The sequence below is a fragment of the Rattus norvegicus genome, chromosome 17 (assembly GCF_021556685.1).
Source record: "Rattus norvegicus strain SHRSP/BbbUtx chromosome 17, alternate assembly SHRSP_T2T, whole genome shotgun sequence".
In the NCBI taxonomy this organism is placed as follows: Eukaryota; Metazoa; Chordata; class Mammalia; order Rodentia; family Muridae; genus Rattus; species Rattus norvegicus.
The window spans coordinates 7,799,676-7,820,508 of record NC_141550.1 but is presented as its reverse complement, the minus strand read 5'-3'; the positions used below and the strand labels follow the sequence as shown (position 1 = coordinate 7,820,508).

The window sequence follows — 20,833 nt, the reverse complement described above, 5'->3', positions numbered from 1 at the left end:
TAATTAATCAGACATCTAAAATTAAACGCAGGGCAAATGTTTGCTTTTGAGCCTCAGGTGAGTTCAGCGTTCCTTCCGTGGACTCTCAAACGGCTTTTCTTAGGCTACACAGCCTGACCACGACCTGGGTTCAACAGAGTTAGCATTGCTACCTGGCACTTGTGGGTCTCTGACTACCTGGTAGCAGGCTTCTGTTTATCCTCACTGCCTGAGAGCGATCACATAAACAAAGACCTCTCAGCCAGGGAGGGTTGGTCAGAAGAAAAGGCAGAGGAAAATGTATGTGTCGTTCTAATTCTGCGGGTGCCACATCTGGGGTGTGCCACACACGGACGGCGGGTGATCCAGGGAAGGCCTGGCCGTTAGCGGATTGCTCTCTGACCCTCTGAAGTTACTGAATACGGTGGTCTCAGTCCCCAAGCACATTTCCCGGTCCTAACCTTCTGGCTACGAATTTGTATCAGGCTTATTACATAATATCCAATCAAAAAGCTGGATCTCGGTTGGATGGCTTAGAATATATATTAGGGACATAAAGTTCAACTTTCTAGTCTTCATCCAAATTCCCAGTGCCATTATAAGACAGGACTCCCCCCCTACCCCCGCCCCTTAACATTTCAGTTTTTCCACACTCACCCACAAATGTCCAAGATTAACTAGAGCTCACCCCACCCCATCGGCGTCTCTCAAGCTTTGAGATTTATTTGAGAAAATGTACAAAAATGTTAAGTTTTCCAACCTGGGCTAAAAATCCACTCTGGACTCGCATGAATTTACAGTCCCCCCGCATGTGAGAATATGGGGGTGTCTATGTGTGGGGGTGGCGGCTGGTGTGCACAGCAGTGTAGCTCATCCCCGTGCATCCCCGAGTCTGAGAGGCTGGTATCCAAAATGAATTTATGCTGGGTATTGCTTACTTTTTATTTCCTTTGAAGCTGTGTGTTTAACATTTAACCAGGAATTCACTAGCAGGGCTTCGTTTGTTTGTTTGTTTGTTTGTTTGCTTGCTTGCTTGTTTTTGAGACGGGGTCTCACTGTGTAGCTCAGGCTGGCTGGAGCTCACTGTGTAGATTAGGCTGGCTTTGAACTCACACAGATCCGTCTGCCTGTGCCTCTGCCTTCAGAGGGCTGGGATTAAAGGCATGCCTCACCTTTTGAAGAGAAGACTGGGTAGGAGCCATTGCTGCAGAGCTCTGGCTCCCACTGCTGTTCTAGAGAGGGAAAATGGTTTTCTCGTAGAAGATGTGAATCCATTGTTTGTGAAAACATGGTGCGCTTGCTGTGTGGAAGATTTCCGGAGGTACCGCCTCCCACCACGAGGGAATTATTCTGTTATCTCTTTGTGGAAAGGAACCGTGGCATAGAGCATCCTGAGCTGTGGGATAATGAACTCCAGACCCTAAACTTGTAGGAACCAGCAGCTCTCGGTCTCTTGCACAGCTGTTCCCTTCTCCACGGGATCCAGCAAAAAGTGGCAAGCACTTATCCTCAACAGAAACAGGCTGATACCTATGATGGCGAGATATTTCACCCAAGTTCACTTTCCGTTCCTTACCCTCCATCACCCCACAGGTCTCTGGCTGATGCCAATGAAGTCACAGGTGACAGGGGCGGGGCCAGCCCTCTCCACTGGTTTCAGTCGGAGATGGGCTCAGGTCCAGCATGCGTTGCTTCTCACTATGAAGTCTGCCTCTGAGCCCTCACCTACTTCCAGTTCCTTCTTAGGCATTCTGTGTTTGTAGTCAGAAGGAGGCAGAGCAGGCCTGTTATGCAAATTACATTTTGGTAAGACTGTGTTTGCAACAGGGTCTCTGAAGAGACATGACCCCAGTCCAGAAAGCTAGCAGTGCATGCTCACTTGATGTCGCCTCTCCAGGGCAAGGATTAGCCTCTGAACCTCCACTTAGCCTCGTTTCTAGAAGCATAATTACAAGAGGCCCAGACTCGAGATTGCTGGAGGGATAAACACTCATCCCTAATTGGTCAGGAAGAGGTCTTAGCCTGATTGGTTGGGAAGAGATCTTAGCCAGATTGCAACCACCTCTTCCAAGCTCTCGAGGTCCACAGCTCTCCTCTTCATAGGAGGCAGCATGAACTGAAGCAACAGATCCTCTTCCGGAGAAAAGGTGGGCTGACTGACCAAGTCAGGGCAGTGGGAGCCTCAGTCAGTCTCTGGGCCTTGTATTTGGAGTCTGCCCATGCCACAGGAGTGATCAGTGTACTACTACGAACAGATTAGTGTTTGCTATTCGTATTGACAGGGGAGACCTTATTGGCCAGCATCTGACATGCAAGATTACCTGGGCTATTCTGCGAGTGATATCGTGTTTTGTCTGGACTGATAGATAAGTTCTGAACGAAACAGAAGTGTTAAAATTGGAAAAAAATATTTATGATGGAAACTAGCATACGCCATTGCTGAGAATTTACTAGACGATCTTGCCTTGGGGAGAGTTTCAGAAACTATACTACGGACACCAAGAGATCCTGAATGCCAGAAGCACAGTAAGCCATAGACAGGCGGGAAAAGGACTTGAATCTGCAAACATTAGCAGATATACTAAGAACCTTCCTTGTTGGTTTGATCAAATTCCTCAAAAGAGACAGCTTAAGGTAGGAAGGTGGTATCTTGACTCACGACGTAAGAGGATATCTGGTGGAGACATCACGGTGGCAGGAGAGTGAGGCTCCATCCTCAAGCCTCAGTGGTCAGAAGAAGCCCAGGCCAGACTAAAGATAGAGCCTTTCTTCAGTGACACACTTCCTCAAGCTAGACGCAGTTTTCTAAAGGTCCCATAACCCACCTACACAGACACATGAGCCTGTGGGTGGGGAGTGTTTAAATTCAAACCATACAGACAACACATAGTCCAGGCTGGTTTTTAACTCAGTGTGTAGCCAAAGCAGGTGGCCTTAAACCTGATCCTACTGCCTCCAGTACTAAGATCGCAGGTTCATGACAACACACTTGGCTTCATAAACACTTCTGTGAATCAGCATGCAAACAACAGGCATTGGAAGAAAGAAAAGTGCGTGAGTGATGGGGAAAGGCCAATGAGCAATGTATGCTTTTGAAAGGGAAAGAGCTTGGTAGTCAGTGTGAGATGCCAGGCTCATATCTTCTAGTTTAGGGTGTGGCAGGGATAAAGAAATTAAGGAAACTCAGTCTCACTGCCCTCAGTGGGAGAAGATTTGTGTTACCTACATCTTGGAAGCCTATATAGTATATTCTTTTTTTTTTCTTTTTCTTTTCTTTTTTTCGGAGCTGGGGACCGAACCCAGGGCCTTGCGCTTGCTAGGCAAGCGCTCTACCACTGAGCTAAATCCCCAACCCCTTAGTATATTCTTAGAAAAGAAGCTGGGCTTAGAAACAAGTCATTAGACCATCACTGATGCCAAGGGCTCAGGCCTGGAGCTAACCCCAGGGTCCTGTGGGGGTGTCCCATGGCCTGCAATGGTTTTTTTAATCACTTTCCACTACCTGGCTTGGCCTTGAATTCATGGCCATCCTTCTGCCTCAGCCTCCTGAGCACTGGCTTTGTAGATGTGAGCCCTTGAGTCCAATTATTGCCTAGAATTTGCAGGAGCCACAAGACCCAGGGTGGAGGGAGCAAAAGGTCTACCCTTCTCCTCATTGTCTGGAGTTGCCTTTCAGGAAGGAAGATTCTGGACTGATTTAACTGACGTCTACCACAAAACTAATCATGAAGGCCCCCCCTGGCATCTGGCTGCTGTAGGGCCACATCTGGGGTTCCTCCTCATCAAAGGTTGCAGCTCTTGGCTCCCCATCCTCCTCTCACCCGACTAGCTGTACAGTGCCAGGTCCTCAGCTGTGTCACTCACAGAAGACAGGTGGGGCGAGCAGAGATGCATGCCGGGGGTCCAGATCTCCTCAATATTCATACTAGATATGTGTATGTTTTAAACATGTTACAAAGACTGTTAGGATCTCGGTTTGTTCAACTGTGAAGTGGGCCATATTGGGGCTTTACACTCAGTTGCTGGGAAGATTAAATGAGCAACTCATGTGACATTTTCAGTGAGCATGGATGGCATCCTGAATGGCTGCTATCCTTTCGATTCATCTGCTGGTTTGTCAAACTCTGAAAGAAATCTGGTAGGTAGGTGCTAGCGGAGAATGCTGTGGGTGCTCTGTGCTGGCTGGTGGCAGACACAGCCCCATTAACTCCAAAGGCCCATTGAATGATTGGTAATCAGTTAGGTATTTCTCGATTTTCCTGAACAAGCCTCCTTTGCCTTCCGTCTGTCAGATCACCGCAGATGTTTGATTTCATGAAGATCGTCCTCTGGCTCCTCCAGCCCATGCTCCCTTTTTTCTCTGTCTTCCCTTTTTGACTCTGGGCTTGCAGGGGAAGAGACTGAAGTTAGTCAATAGGCCGCAGCCCTGGTTTGAGGAGTCCTCTTAGCAGCAAGAGCCTGCGAGTGACCCTGAATAGATGTGATTCACCCTTGTCTCCCTGGGTGGGGGCGTGTGTGTGTGTGTGTGTGTGTGTGTGGGGGGGGGAGGTTGGGGCTGATCTGTCATGCAGAAAGCTGGGACAAGGTAATCAGTTCTCTCCCAGGTCTGTCTCGCCTGGATAATGAGACTTTAATAACAGGTTTCCTGAAGAGGCGGCTTGCCCGTGCCTCAGAGAACAAACTGATCAACAAGGCGACAGTTTAGGCCGATTGTTATGAAAATTGCTGCTTCTTCAGAATGACACAAACCCTCCCCACAAGCATTGGGTTCAGTTTAGTTACCTAGCCAATGTGCAGCTAGCAAGCTAAAATTAAGCAGGAGGATCAGAGCTCAGAGGGTTGCTCTGAGGGCTCAGAAGACAATAGCTGTGCCCTGTTAGAGTTCTGCCAAAAGACAGCAACACCAGCTTGCTGTCCAAGCAAGGTGCGGAGGAAGGTGCTGGGGCAGAGAAAGAGCTTGCAGGCAGGCTGTAATACTCAGATCCCAGGGACCAAAACCAATCACCATGCCTGAGGAGGGTGAGGGGAGATAGTCAAACATCCAAGGGAGTCTATGTTCCTGCCAAGCTCCTAACCCCAGAGTTCCCGCCTCTGCCTCTGAATCACCTTGTGGTTCTATCTTGGGCCCCAAATGAGGAGCTGGGATTAGAAACTCCAGAAAAGAGGGGTGTGGCTTGAGGTGAGTGAAATCCAGCCAGCCAGGCAGATAGAAGGATCTCAGCAAACTCATTGTGCGGTTATGAGTGGATGAATTTGTTCTACCTGCTTCCCTTCCTTCAGGCCTTGCTGTAGACAGCCATCAGTGCATAAGATGGGAAAACAATAGTCTCTATTGTGTACCGCTGTTGTGAAGGACAAGTGAATTCTCACGGTGCTGGTGAGGGGCACAAGACAGTTTGCTATGCGTCAACTGTGTGATAAGCATACTCATGTTAGGATTGACATTTTTTTCCTTTCATTGTTTCCTTAATAGCAAAAGGTTGTAGCATATGGGGGAAGTCTCTGTAACCTTACAATGTGTTGGAAATAAAAACAGATCCAGGCTTTCTCCTTCAGTGACTTTATCACTGTCAAAGCCCATTGCTTAGCCAAGGTCTTCAAGTTGCTGGGCGATTTACCTCCTCCCACTTGGAGAGATGGCCTGCTATTATCCGGTTTCCTCTCAGGCTGTTTCTTTGAGAATGAGAGTTTCTATTCAACTTCCACAGCTAGAATGAAATTTTGGTGACTAAAAAGGTTAACATGTCCTCCCTGGCAGAGCTTCTACTCTGGTGAGGACCTGAGGTGGCGCTTGAGATATTATGTCACAAAGATAGTCATCAAGGACCTATGGCCAAAACACCCTGAAATCTAATCTTGGAAGTCAAGCAAGCGTAAGGCCTGGTTAGTACTTGGATGGTAAGACGTCAACCGTTAGAGCATACTTTCTTTCTGTGATTGGGTCTCTTGCCTTAAAACTTGGTCTAGGGATACAGATAAGTGGCAGGGTATTTGCTTAGGAGTCTCCAGTGACAAAACAACAACAACAGCAACAACATCATCATCAATAACAGCAGCAACAGCAACGACAACAGCAACAACAACATCATGAACAACAATAACAGCAACAACAACAGCAAAACAACATCAACAACATCATCATTAACATCATCATTAACAACAACAGCAACAACAACAGCAACAACAACAGCAAAACAACATCAACAACATCATCATTAACATCATCATTAACAACAACAGCAACAACAACAGCAACAACAACATCATTATCAACAACAGCAACAACAGCAACAGCAACAACGACAACAAAAGCAACAAAAACAACAGCAGCAGCAACAAAAACAACAACAGCAGCAGCAACAACAGCAACAACAACAGCAACAACAACAATAGTAGCAACAACAGCAACAACAACAGCGACAACGACAACAACAGCAAGAACAAAAACAACAGCAACAGCAGCAGCAACAACAGCAGCAAAAACAACAGTAGCAACAACAACAATAAAAACAACAGCAACAACAACAATGACAACAACAGCAACAACAATAGCAACAACAGCAGCAATAACAACAATAGTAGCAACAATAGCAACAACAGCAACAACAACAGAAACAAGAGCAATAAAAACAACAGCCACAGCAACAACAGCAACAGCAACAACAATGACAACAACAGCAACAACAGCAACAACAGCAACAGCAACAACAATGACAACAACAGTAACAACAGCAACAAAAACAACAATGACAACAACAGCAACAACAACAGCAACAACAGCAACAGCAACAACAATGACAACAACAGTAACAACAGCAACAAAAACAACAATGACAACAACAGCAACAACAACAAGAGCAGCAACAGCAACAACAGCAGCAACAACAACAGCAACAGCAACAACAGCGGCAACAACAACAACAACAGCAACAACAGCAACAAAAACAACAATGACAACAACAGCAACAACAACAAGAGCAGCAACAGCAACATCATCAACAGCAGCAACAACAGCAGCAACAACAACAATAGTAGCAACAACAGCAACAATAGCAGCAACAACAACAGCAACAACAGCAGCAACAACAACAGCAACAGCAATGACAACAAAAACAACAATGACAATAGCAGCAGCAAAAACAACAGCAACAATAGCCACAACAACAGCAACTACAACAACAACAACAGCAACAGCAACAGCAGCAGCAGCAACAACAATAGTAGCAACAATAGCAGCAACAACAACAATAGCAACAACAGCAACAGCAACAACAGCAGCAGCATCACCACCAACAGCAACAACAACAGTAACAACATCAACAACAACAGCGACAACAACAACAGCAACAACAGCAACAGCAACAATAGCCACAACAACAGCAACAACAAGATCATTATCAACAACAACAGCAACAACAGCAACAGCATCATCAACAACAACAGCAGCAACAATAGTGGCAACAACAGCAACAGCAACAACAGCAACAACAGCAACAGCAACAACAATAATAACAACAGCAATAACAAAAACAACAGCAACAATAACAACAGCAACAACAATAGTAGCAACAATAGCAACAACAACAGCAACAACAACAATAGTAGCAACAATAGCAACAACAACAGCAGCAACAACAGCAACAACAGCAGCAGCAACAACATTATCATCAACAACCACAACAGCAACAGCATCATCAACAACAACAGCAACAACAACAACAGCAACAACAACAACAGCAACAATAGTGACAACAACAGCAACAACAGCAGCAACAACAGCAGCAACAACAGTAGCAGCAACAACAAGATCATCAACAGCAGGAACAACAACAACAGCAACAGTAGCAACAACAGCAACAGCAACAAAAACAACAGCAAGAACAGCAACAACATCAGCAACAACAACAAATCATCAACAACATCATCAACAACAGCAACAACAACAATAGTAGCAACAATAGCAACAACAACAGCAGCAACAACAGCAACAACAGCAGCAGCAACAACATTATCATCAACAACCACAACAGCAACAGCATCATCAACAACAACAGCAACAACAACAACAGCAACAATAGTGACAACAACAGCAACAACAGCAGCAACAACAGCAGCAGCAACAACAAGATCATCAACAGCAGGAACAACAACAACAGCAACAGTAGCAACAACAGCAACAGCAACAAAAACAACAGCAAGAACAGCAACAACATCAGCAACAACAACAAATCATCAACAACATCATCAACAACAGCAACAACAACAGCAGGAACAACAGCAATAACAGCAACAAGAACAAGAACAACCACAACACCAACAACAACATCAGCAACATCATCATCAACAACAGCAACAACAACAGCAGGAACAACAGCAATAACAGCAACAAGAACAAGAACAACCATAACACCAACAACAACATCAGCAACATCATCATCAACAACAGCAACAACAACAGCAGGAACAACAGCAATAACAGCAACAAGAACAAGAACAACCACAACATCAGCAACAACAACAACAACATCATCAACAACAACAGCAACAACAACAGCAGCAGCAACAGCAGCAACAACAACAGCAACAACAGCAACAATATCAACAACATCATCAACAACAGCAACAGCAACAGCAATAACAACAACATTATCATCAATAGCAACAACATCAACATCAACAGCAGCAGCAACAGCAACAGCAGCAACATCATCAACAGCAACAACAACAAATCATCCAAACCCTTGCCACCTTTTAGTCTGCTGAAGGGGCTTTAACATTTCATGTGATGAATTAATGTGAGAGGGACAGAAAGGAGCATTCCAGGCAAACACCGTAAAGCAACAGAATACTCCTTCTAAAAAGTGTTGTTAGCCTTTAAAAACAGCCCAGGTAAAGGACTATCAGTTATATATTAATGAGCCATGCAACAGTAAGGTTTTTTGTTTGTTTGTTTGCTTTTTACATCTTAGCGTTAAGCGTAGTTGCCCAAACTCTCTGGGTCTGAGAGGGGCTCTGTGTCTGACTGTGTGACACCCTGTCGGGTCCCAGGACTTATCTGATGAACTCTCTTATATATCCAAACACCTTGTATCTGTTGTATTGTTAAAGGTTGACGACCATGACCTTGGGAATAAAATGAAGCATGATTTTAAACTCAGCCCATGGAGCTGCTAGATCAGACATGCTGTGTTCCCGTGCTGCCAGGATCCTGGCAAACGCCTTACACTGAGGCCAGGTATGGCGATTCTCTCCCATATGGCTCACCGCACACTACACCATGCACTGTGCAGATAAAATGGAAGCAGCCAAGGACCTATGTGTCCCAGGGGGCCCTTTCCATGGCTTCTGGTAACAGGCCACTGATTGACGTAATCCAGCCTTGGCTGCCCCACAGGACCCACACATGGCTAGATCCTTGTATCCCTCCTTCATATCCACCACCACTACTGTAGCCTTTACCTCCACCTCGCTTCTGCTTCTCCTCTCAGCCTCCCAGCACATCTAGCTTGCTTCCCTCTGGAGTGGTTCCGGTTGTAGAACTTTCTAGAAGAATGGTCCTACATTCCTGTTCTACTCAGCCTCCCGTCTTCAGCAGTAGGTTCAGGTAAAGTCCAAGTATCTGTGTGCACCCCTCCACCCTCCACAGGATTGTCACAGCATCCTTTCTGAAGTGCCTCTGAGCACATCTTCATCTAAGAGAGGGCTCAGTCAAGATTCTCACCCTCTATCAGGACTTGGAAGACTCTTCACGGCGTAGTCTCTTCCAGACTCCCTTGTGTAATCTTTTCCCATCTCCAACAGGCTCTTGGCTATTTACAGTTCTTTGAAGGTATCCTGCATGGGCTGGGTGCCCTTCTAGATTTCTTCTAAGAACCCTCCCCTGGGCCATCCCTTCTAAGAAGCATTCCCTGACCCTGCCAAGCCAACACTTCCTCCCAGCTGCTGCCAAACATCATTTACAGTGGTCACATGGTTCAAACCTGCTGCCTGTCCTCTTCTGCCAGTCTCATTTGTTTAAGAGTCCCTGGGAGGCAGTAAAGGAAGTCTCTTATTAAAGTCCAGGGCTGCGGGGCCAAAATAGAACTTGACACTCAGAAGTTGTCCCATAACTATCTATTATGACTGAGATACCCGTTAGACATGGGAAAGCCATGGGCTGTACACTGATAGCCAAGATGTGTGGAACTGTTGGGGGTCTCACTGACAAGTCTTTTATAGTATGTTAGTCTTGAGTATTAGCACCATAGGAGCGCCAAGAGACAACCTCCTGCTCAGAGCACGTGGATGTAGGGTTCTACTTGGTGGAATGAAGTCATAGAGGGAGGAGTTCATGTCCATTTACTGGCTCCGTGATCTTGGGCAAGTGCAGAGCCTCCTCTCTAGTGGTGTCTGTGTCTCCATGGTGTGGGTTAAATGAAAAAAGACTGAGGGACTGCTTAAGGCACAACATTTCTTACTGTCCCCATCTCTTATTGTCTTCAAAGGGACGGTATGGAGCCACAGTGCCTGAGGCTCAGGCTTAGGGGTGGTAGCAGTACAGGAATGTGTGACAGTCTGCAGGACCCCCTCCCTCTGCCCCAGAGCCCCTCAGGATTGCAAGATGGACCACCAGGGAGAGAAAATGGGAGCAGCCAAGGGTCAGCACCTCCTGCTCTTGGGTAAGGTGGGACATAAGAATCTTCCCTGGGTGGAGTATGGAAATTTTCCATCGTTATCATGGAAAACAAGAGCTTCTAATTTTGCCCAGCACTTCTAAAGTTCCTTCTATTAAAAGTAGTTCCTGGGGAGATAGAACTTAACAAGGGCGCTGTTTTTTGATTAGACAGATATCTCCAGTGCTCTCTCCACAGCAGCCTGTAGAAAAGGTTGGTCAGGGTCATTTTTATTTTATTTCTGTGAGGACAGAGCCCACCTTTAATCAACAACCAGAGTTAAGCGGAGAGAGCTTAAACTGACCTCCTGGGGAGACAGTGGTCCTTTGTGTGCCCTGTGAGAGAGCTGGCTGTTTCTGCTCTCAGCCGCTCATGGCTCTGGCCTTGCCTATCTGTGCACTTGTCCGGTCTTATGCTGCCTAACGGTGCATCTGTTGGTGGTGACACACAGCCTGGGCAGGTAGGAGTCTCTGCTGTCTGTGTTGGCACATTCTGTGATGCTCCTACAATGACTCAATAGCCCAGCACTAAGGATGTCTTCATTAACCACGCGTCATCATATAAGGCGGGTGCGGATCTTCTCTGCAGTCTCTCCCAGGAGAACGAGGTGCATGAGCCAGACCTTTTGTCTCTATTTTTCTAACTCTGTAACAAGAGTGCTAGGCCAACAGCGTTTTCATAAAATCTTTGCTCGGAATGTCTTTTCTTTATGGGATACAAGAATCTCAGTGCAAAGTTGACTATAAAACAAATTTCCAAAAAACAAGCCTAACTTCATTGACTTCCATTATGTTACAAAAGTAGATATTGCCTGGTGAGAAGATGTCCTCCCATTCTTAAAGGAGGCGTGTCCCCAGGCTGTCTTCTCCCTCCTTCCTCATCCATGACTTGGATACTTGGAGACTCAAAGAGCATGAGACTGGTCAAAATGTCCCTGTCCTCCTTTTTGGCTATTCGAAGTCTTTAACAGGAAGTTTGGAGGAAACTGGCTGCCAGCAGGTGTGCTATCTGCCATGCTGTGCATGCACACACAGTCTTGCCCTGCCCTCTTAGGGAGCCCCCGACACAGAAGTGCTTCTGTAAAACCACCTAGACCTTCGAGAGAGCCCTTGAGTGTAGAGTAGAAGGTTGAGATGCTGGAAGTGTTCATTGGATCGGACTCAGGACGCAGTCCTGCTGGATCTGCACCTATCTGACAGCCCGTGCTAGGAAGAAACCTGCCCCTGTGGTATGAAATGTCACCAATGCCACCAAATACCCAGTGTGCCAGGGTACTCGTTCTGGAAGTGCAGAGCACAGGACGGCGCCTGTCGCATCTGCACGCTGATAATGTTGGATGAGATCCACACCGCAATCATGTGTGTGTTTGTGTACACATGTTCCTGTGTCTCTGTGTGCACATGTCCCTGTGTGTGCACGTACACGGGTGTGGAGGCCAGAGGATAACGCTGGGTGTTATTTCTAGGGAGTTGTTGACCTTGGTCTTGGAGGCAGGGTCTCTCACCAACCTGGGCTCATGGATTGGGCTAAAATGGCAGTCAGGGGGTCCCCAGGGAGCCTATGGCTCTCGAGTTCTGGGTTTGAAGCTTATCATCTCACTCAGCTCCTTTGTATGGGTTCTGAGAACTGAACACAGGTCCATCCCCACAAGTCATGCCCCAGCACTAGATCACAAAACCAAAACAAACAAATAAAAACCAAACCAAACCAAACACCTGTAGCCTAATCCTGTATCAAAATCCTAGTGGCTTAAAAAATTTTATTCTTTGATACTTCATACTTGTGTTTGACACATTGTGATCTCATTCCTGCCTGCTCTCCCTTCCGTCTCCGACCTCAGTTAACTCCTGTTCCTCCTACAAAGAGACTCTTCTGCATCTTTTCATCTGTTTGTTGTTTTCTGGCCTGCTGACTTTAACTAGGACCACCCAGATAAGCAAGGGTGTAGAGCAGTCCACGGAGCACGAGAGCCATGCCTCCTCCATCCCTGTGTCCGTCGGCAGCCTGTTCTCCAGGGAGGGGCGGGCATCATTCACACAGTGCTCAGGGCCCTGCTCTGCAACCCCTCTAATTAGATGCTTAGAGGCAGGGTCTAGGAAACATTAGATTGAGCCAGTGCCCCTGGGTGATCGAGGTGTGTTCTGAGGGCTGTTGATCTTGGGGTCTTCATTCATATCTGGAGATGGACTCATGTAAACCTCCCATATTCTTTGGCCCCTCCCTGAGGTCTGCTGGATGGGGGAAATGGGAAGTGGGGAGGGGTGCGAGGTCCTTGATTAAGTATTGGAATACCTCGGGAATCCGAACTAGGGGCTGGGGGCCGCAGTCCATACCTTCTCTGCCCAGTTGTCTGAGAGTCTGTGACATGCTCTTCCCTCAGGACAGAACCGAACTTGGTGAGATCCAGGTAGTACTAGCAACTGTGAGCTGCTCTGGGATCACCCTAGGGTGGACAGGACTCCGACAAGGAGGCTCCCTGTAGGAGCAGCTGTTGGGAGCCCAGCTTTCCCTGAACACCTAAGGTTCTGAGGATCAGGTCTAAATGTGAGGGTAAGAAGGTTCTTGGAATCCAACTACCCTTCCTTAGGACTGTGGCCTTTTAAGACTGTCTTAGCCTTAGAGGAGAGGAGCCTGTCTTAGCCTGCAACCTCAGGACCTATAAAGAGACAACTTCTCTCTGTCTCTCTCTGTCTCTCTGTCTCTGTCTCTCTGTCTCTGTCTCTCTGTCTCTCTGTCTCTGTCTCTGTCTCTCTGTCTCTGTCTCTCTGTCTCTCTGTGTCTCTGTGTCTCTCTGTCTCTCTCTGTCTCTGTGTGTGTGTGTGAGTGTGTGTGACTGTGTGTGTGTATGTGTGTAGTGTAGGTATGTGAGTGTAGTGCGTGTCTGTGTCTGTGGAAGTGTGTGTGGTGTGTGTGAGAGTATGTGTGTGTGTGTGTGTGTGTGTGACTGTATGAGTGACTTTGTGTGTGAGAGAGTGTATGTATGAATGTATGTGTGTGTGTGTCTTGTGTGGTGTGAGAGTGTGTGAGTGTATGTGTGTATGTATGTGTAGTGTATGTATGCATATGTGGGAGTGCGTGTGGTATGTGTGAGGGTATTTGTATGAGGTGTGAGAGTGTGTGTGTGTGTGTGTGTAAGAGTATATTCACACATGTGCTTGTGTGTCTAGGCAGGTATCCTGGGACTATTCAGTGGGGTTTTCTAACTTTATCACCAGCACAGTGACACTGAACTCGACTCCAGTCCCCAAACCCACACGCAGCCTTTATTCTCTCAGGGTATTTTTAAGGCTGATTTCTTGGGGGTAACATGCTTCAGTGTGCATGTCAAAAGGTAAGGGATGGCATTTGTGACTCTCCTCTTTCTGCTACAGCCAGGCCACTGCCCAGAGAGGGTCCTACAGTACCGCTCAGTAGCCATGCCCATTGTGGTCACTGCCTGTACTGAATGAAGGCTTATGCAATTCATGGCCCCTAACAACAGTTCTGTGAGGCTGGCCTTCTTCCTGCCGCTTCTGTCAGAGCTGCAGCAATTCAGGGCCCTGGGGATTTAAGACCATGCCTGAGGCTACGCAGCGAGTCCCAGCTAAGATGGGAATCTGATCTGACCCCTGAGGTGCTGATCCCTCCACACAGCCTGCAGCTCTCAGGCTTCCTGTTGTTCCTCAGCACTGGGCCTGGCCCTGCTCTCCGTTGACACTTCACTCCTATAAGTCAGCAGCACTTGGGGCTGCCCACTGAGCAGGCAGTGCCACCACAGCTTTGAGGTAAGTGGTGTGGAGGTCAAACCACTTTGTTCTTTGATACCATATCTCCCCTTGATTTCTTCAGAAGCAGAGCCAGCTGAGGCCCCGGTACAGCGGGGGATCACCCAGAGGACTGGTCACTTGAAGTGGCTGGAAAACTGAGATGCCTCCTGTGGACCTGTGTCCGGAGGTTCTTAGCCCTCTTGGTCCCAGCTGGGTGGGTGGACACTCATCTCCCAAGACTCTGGCTGTAGCCTAATGAAGAGAAGTTCTCGAACTGTGGGGCTGGAGAATGCCTGAGACCGGAGACACTGCACGAAGTCCTCAGCTGTGGTGAAGATTGAGAGCGCTTGAGAATAAGCTGGGCGATTCCCTTCCCCTCTTTACAGATGTGAGTGAGAACTCCTGGACAGAAGCTTAGTTCAGCAGACGCTGATGGGCACTTAGAATTTCAGTTCTGCAGAAAGGCTGGAATGTTGCGGGTCCGAAGACTGGCTACTTTATCCTGGACTAGTTCTAGCCCCACGGAACGGCCATTCTTTGCATCTTTGTCATTTTATGACAATAGAAAAAAACCTTTTAATATCTATTAACTTAGTGGCCCACTCACCATCGCCCATCCAGAGGCTTAGACAGCATCCTAGCCCGTAGGGAAACTTCCCCCATCTCACTGAACCCACCTCTCTGATGTACCCACACCAGTATATCTTAAACCTGTTTCGGTCGTTCTGCAAAACTATACAAGGTCATAAAACTGCCTCCAAGTTGGAGCACGGAATTTGGGGTAACCTAAATCTGTGTTCCTGGGCCATGGCCATTGAAAATGGCTCCGGAATCTATCTCTTATTCTGTTTAAGATGAGTGCTGTGGTTTTTGGGTCGACACAGATGCGGACACACAAGCTCGGATATATCCAGTGATGACTTGTGGCCATCAGCCAGCGGTGCCTGCAGGGTGTAATTTGGCTTCACCATGCTCGATTCAGCTCAGGGCTCCTGGTGGCCTCTGGAGACCCCCATTGCTCCTCACAGAGAGGGGGAAGTCTTGGATCTTTTACACACGGGCTGCGTGAGATCTGTCTCTTTCTTCTTGGGCTGTGGAGTAGGGTGTGGTATCACTGAGCTATCCTGCCTCTGGCTAGCTGAAGCCCCCATGCAGCCTGTGGCTGCAGAGGCCCATGAAGCTGCAGAACTTGCTCTGTGCCCAGCAGGGTGTGGACAGCACTCAGCCCCAGGGCTTCCCTAGACTGTAGGAGAGTGAGTGACTCTCATTGAAGGAGAGACAGCAGACCCGGAGAGGTCTGACTGATTCTCTTTGCCTTACCCATAGGCTATTCTGAAACACGAGGCTTCCATCTTGTCTCCTTGGAGAAGTCTGTGGTGTGCAGGGTTCAGGTCAGGCAGCAGCCTCTGTTAAACTCCCCTGTTCTGCATTTCCCTCTCAGGCTGCTCAGTCTTATCCCCTTCTTCTCCCCTGCTCCCCTTTCCCTGGCTTTCTCCTGCTCACTCCTCCCCCCACCCCCACTCCCAGGCTTTCTTCCCCTGGATGAAAGCTCTCTGGACCTAAGAGCTCTCTGGGGGTATGTCAGGTTCTGTTCCTGAGTAATATAGGCGAGGCACATTGTTGTAATGAACCTAATGGTAACCCCCCTTTACTGCGTACTTTCTGGGTCACCCCATCCCGCTGAAACCTCACACTATCGTCACAACGCTGGCATTGATATTGCCCCTTGTCCCCTTGTGTGGTTTGAATGAGAAATGCTCCTGAGAGGCTTGACTGGCCTCCGGTTGGGGGCATTGTGTGAGGTGGTGGTGTAGCCTTGCTGAAGGACGTTTATCATTGAGGGTGGGCTTTGAGAGTCCACAGCCCCACCCTATCTCCGTTTCTCTCTTTCTCCACTTCCTGTTTTGTGGCTGATGATGTGATCTCATAGTTTACTGAGCCATCTGTCCATGACCATGGTTCTCCTGCCATTAAGGATGTCCCTCCAACTTGAAACTGTCAACCCAAGTAAACTCATTGTTTCTGCCTTAAATGCTCTTGGTCATGGTGTTTTTATCACAGTAACAGGAAAGTAACTAATCTATCCCTATTTTAAAACCGAAGGAATGGCTGTTTTTAATGTCAATACTCAGGAGGCAGAGGCAGGTAGATCTCTGTGAGTTCAAGGCTAACCTCGTCTACATCATCCGTTGTGGGCCAGCCTGAGCTACACAGTGGCAGAGTGAGGATTTAAGTTCTTTGCTCTTCTAATTCCAGAACCTAGGCCTTTGAAACACAGAGAGCAAAACTCACATCAACCTCAGGGAAACCCGAGTTCTGCAAGGAACTGCCCTCCGGGGACGCCCAGAGATGGCCTCAGGGTGGGAACACACTTCGATACTCACGTTGTAAACGCAGGGTTGTACTTTGCACCTCGGTAGTAGGAGTACAGGTTGAACATCCCGATCATGAAGGCCACAAACACCATGATAAAGATGACCATGAACTTGAAGATGTCTTTCACAGTTCTCCCCAGGGAGATCTGCAAGGGCCCGAAGCTCTCATTGGCTGGCAGGATATAGGCAATCCGGGAGAAGCTGAGTACAACAGCGATGGCGTACAGCCCTTCCGAGATGATCTGGGGGTCTGAAGGCCACCACTTGTCCCTGGCTGAAAGGAAAGAACCTGTGTTACTTGCTGGGGTCTGCTGTGGAAGAGCGCCCAGTTGCGCATGGTCAAAGATGTGCTTTTACGATTTTAGGTCTGCATGTGTGCAGGGACCCAAGAAGGGTGGAGAGGCTTTAGAACCCTTCAAGCTGGAGTCACAGGTGGCTGCGAGCCATCGGAAGAGGTGCTGCTGGAACGTGGTCCTTTTGCCGAGCAGCAAGTGCTCTGGACCGCTGAGCCATCTCTCCAACCTGTTAGGAACCGGAACCACGTTCTCTGTTGTCATCTCGGCCCTTAGGTAATCGCAGCACATGCGATGCCATGCTGTTGGAATGAGCTGTCTCACCTGCCTGGAACTTTACTTCCCAATCACCCATCAAGATTTGGTTTTGGGATGATCTCTTTCCAGAAGCTGCCTGTAACTCCAGCAGGCTAGGTGTGTCTGTTCTCCTGGGAGCTCCTGTGGTGTCCCCACGCATATCCATTATGTCAAATGCTGAAGGACTAACCACTACACTCCCCTCCTCCACACACCGGAGCCGAGCCCCTACTGGGGAAGCATGAGGAGGCAGTGGAGACCAGCATGGGCTGGAATCAGTCAACTGGCTTTCCTGAGCCACACTGTCCCTGTGTGATCTCGACAGACGATCTCAGCAGCCTAAAAGGCCTTTGACCATTGAGCCACACATGCAAAGAGTTGGCATTGACTGAGAAAGGGGATGACCAATCACACAGGCAATGTTGGTATCTCCTGGTGAGTCCTGGGGCCTTGGGTGCCTTACAAGCACTAAGTGAGCCTCCACTGTGCCCAACTGCAGGCCTAATGTCTAAGGAACAGCATTCAGTCTCTCTCCTAGGTGTCAGGACCAACAGTAAGTCTCAGGCAAGGGCAGTTCCTCCCTCCTGGGACAGTGACCGGTGCCTACTTCTCACAGTGCCTGGGTAGGAGTCCTCCTCAGACGCTGAACATCCTATATCGCCCCAGACTGCACCACACGGTTAAAAACTGCCCTGCTGGCAAAGCCGACAGCATCCCTGTTGAGAACTGCTGAACGAAGCTTAAATGAGAAACATTGAGGAACTTAAATTAGCCCTCACACTAAATTAGCTGTGATTTTCACAACAGCCCCGTAGAGCAGACATTACCGTTGCCATTTTATAGATTGGATTTGGGGGTATGGGGCCCTTTTCAGAGCCAGTAAGTGCGAACCGAGAGCATATTACACGGCGATTCTTGGCACCCCATGGGAGATGGAGGAGGAAGGAACTTTATTCTTTATTTTCAAAGCTAGGCTCTGTTAAATTAATTATAACAGAGAGAGAAATCTTTAGTAAGGGAAGCTGGGCCAACAGCTTCAGGTAGAGCATTCCAAATTACATTTGGAATACAGTAACACAGACTCTAAGTTCTTACCGAAGTCAGAATTCAGAAGTCCATGAAAGACAAGGTATGTTTTCTAAAATACCCGCTGGATGAATAACACATACATTCCATATGGAATTAGAAGTGGCTTCTTCTATTAAACTGGCACTAAAATGAATTCCTTTTTAAAATCCCACCTACGATTCGCTACCTTCAACCTCAGGTGTTAACAGTGAAAACTGCTCCTCAGTAGCTGTAGTTTCTAGGAACTGTCTCTGGCGGGCGAGGCTGGACTTCCGGTGCAGACACTTCTTGCCTGAACGGGCTTGTCACAGCTATAGTGCTGAGTGGGCATAAAACAAACGGCACTGTGTGTTTCACACAAAGGGACTTTCATCTCAGAGACGTTTCCACCCGAAAAAAAAAAAAAAGCCTTTTCATAACCTGAAGCCTACTCCCTCCCCGCGCGTCCCCCCACCTCCCAGCTTACTTTTTTTTTGATTACTGAAATGGTTTGGAAGGCTCGCCGGCAAGGCTCGCCACAAGAGGGTGCTCGGCCCCCATAGCTGGAGCACTTGTGCGCGGCAAGAGCTCCGGAATATTTCCAAGGGCCCAAGATGAGCTGGAAAAGGCAAGGGCAGGAATGTTGGGTGAGCTGAGCGGGGACCTAATGCAGCTCACGGGGGGAATAGGCATCACCGCGGGGATAATACTGCAGCCTGTATTGTGACATTAAGAAGGGTGCGCCAATCTTTCCTCGAGGAACCGAAGCAGCACAGGACGGGAAACAAACTGATTAAGGAAAACCTGCATTTGTCAACCAACAAATGCCGGCGCGGGGGTGGGGTGGAGGGTTGGGGTGGGGCGGGGGGAGCTGCGGTTGTAACAGACACTTGCTCTTCTTTTACCACATTTGTGTGATGTGGACATTGCTTTATGTGGACAGTTCCCCTAAAGGCCATGGCTGCACCCTGCCATTCTGTGGTTAGAAGGGCCATTTGTTTTCATCTACCAGGAGGGACATTTTGACATCCAAACCCTTTCAAATACGTGCCACTAATTAATACTTCCTAACCACCAGCTAAGTTTTATCACCATCAACTCCCTATCTCCACCCCTAACTCCCAACCCCACTTCCTCCATCTCCCACCCCACCACCATTTCCACCCCTCAGCCCGTCATCCCTCACTCTCAAGTCCCCCTCCCCCTTACCCCCACCTCCCTATCCCCCAATCCCCAAGCCTCCCTCCCCACCTCCACAGTACCTCACCCTGTTTCATCCTCTTTTACAACATGGAGTACTGTGGTTGAGATTTTAAAAAGAGAAAAGAGGTAGTATTGAAAATAACTGGTACCACCTCGTGATCACAGATAATTCAATCTGCATCAAACCTTTTGACATAAGAGTTTTCATCTTCATTGTACACGTGAGAAGTGGAGACACGGAAGTTTACAAATAAATAGAAAGTAATCTATGGAGCTAGACTTTGACTCCAGCTCTCTCTAATTTTATAGCTCGGGGTCAAAGTTAGCTAGCAGGGGGCTGGAGAGATGGCTCAGTGGTTAAGAGTGCTGCTCTTTCAGAGGACCCAGGTTCAATTCCCAGCACCTGCATGATGGCTCAGAAGCTCTGCTAGCACCAGGTATGCATGCGGGTGCACAGACATACATGTATCTAAAACACCCACACACAAGAATAAAACAAAAATTTACAGACTACGATTTTTAATTAATTGAAGGCCAGGATCTTTCCCTTATACGAAATAATAATGTGCTTCTGGTAACATCATAAGAGCCCTACTGAAGTAGGCTAGAGAGACAGAAAAGTTTAAGAGGAAAAAGGAAGGTTAAAGAACCCCTCACTGTGGGGTCTACTTAAAATCCGAGTCAAGAATCCCAGCACAATTAACATAGGAGGTTCATGGTCAACATACAGCCAAGTACCCGGGATCGGACAGAATAGATTGTGGGGAAGAGTCCTGACTCATTGGTACATCTGAGACCTCCTGAACTTCTAGAACACGGTTAGGGCAGGCATTAAGACCAATGATTAATAAATGGGACCTCACAAAGCTGAAAAGCTTCTGTATGGTGACGGACACCATCATTTGGTCAAAGCGGCAAACTACAGAATGGGAAAATATCTTTGCCAACTATGGATCTGATAGGGGGCTAATATCTGTAACATATAAAGAGCTATAAACAACCTGACATTAAGAAAACAAATATCCCAGTTAAATGGGGTACCCAGCTATGTGCGGAGTTCCCAAGGCGTGAAACCCAAAGGACTGGGGACACTTAAACAGCTAACACCCTTACTTATCAGGGAAATGCCACTCAGAACTACTTTGTAATTCCATCTCACGCCTGGCGGAATCGCCAAAATCAATAAAACGAATGAGTCCCTGCCCCTACCTCAGGAACTATGGACAGGTGATGGCTTCTGT

The 20,833-nt window shown here is 47.8% G+C and overlaps 1 protein-coding gene and 1 long non-coding RNA gene across 2 annotated transcripts in view; one reads left to right on the top strand and one right to left on the bottom strand.

Annotated features, from left to right (window-relative positions):
- LOC102555284 (uncharacterized) overlaps positions 1–20,833 on the top strand; it is a 218,096-nt gene that overhangs the window by 36,710 nt on the left and 160,553 nt on the right. The window lies entirely within an intron of this gene.
- The window catches only part of Trpc7 (transient receptor potential cation channel, subfamily C, member 7), a 121,798-nt gene that overhangs the window by 15,636 nt on the left and 85,329 nt on the right, over positions 1–20,833 (bottom strand). Inside the window, 1 exon segment of the mRNA NM_001191691.3 lies at positions 16,762–17,026. Coding sequence (NP_001178620.2) covers positions 16,762–17,026 — 265 coding nt within the window.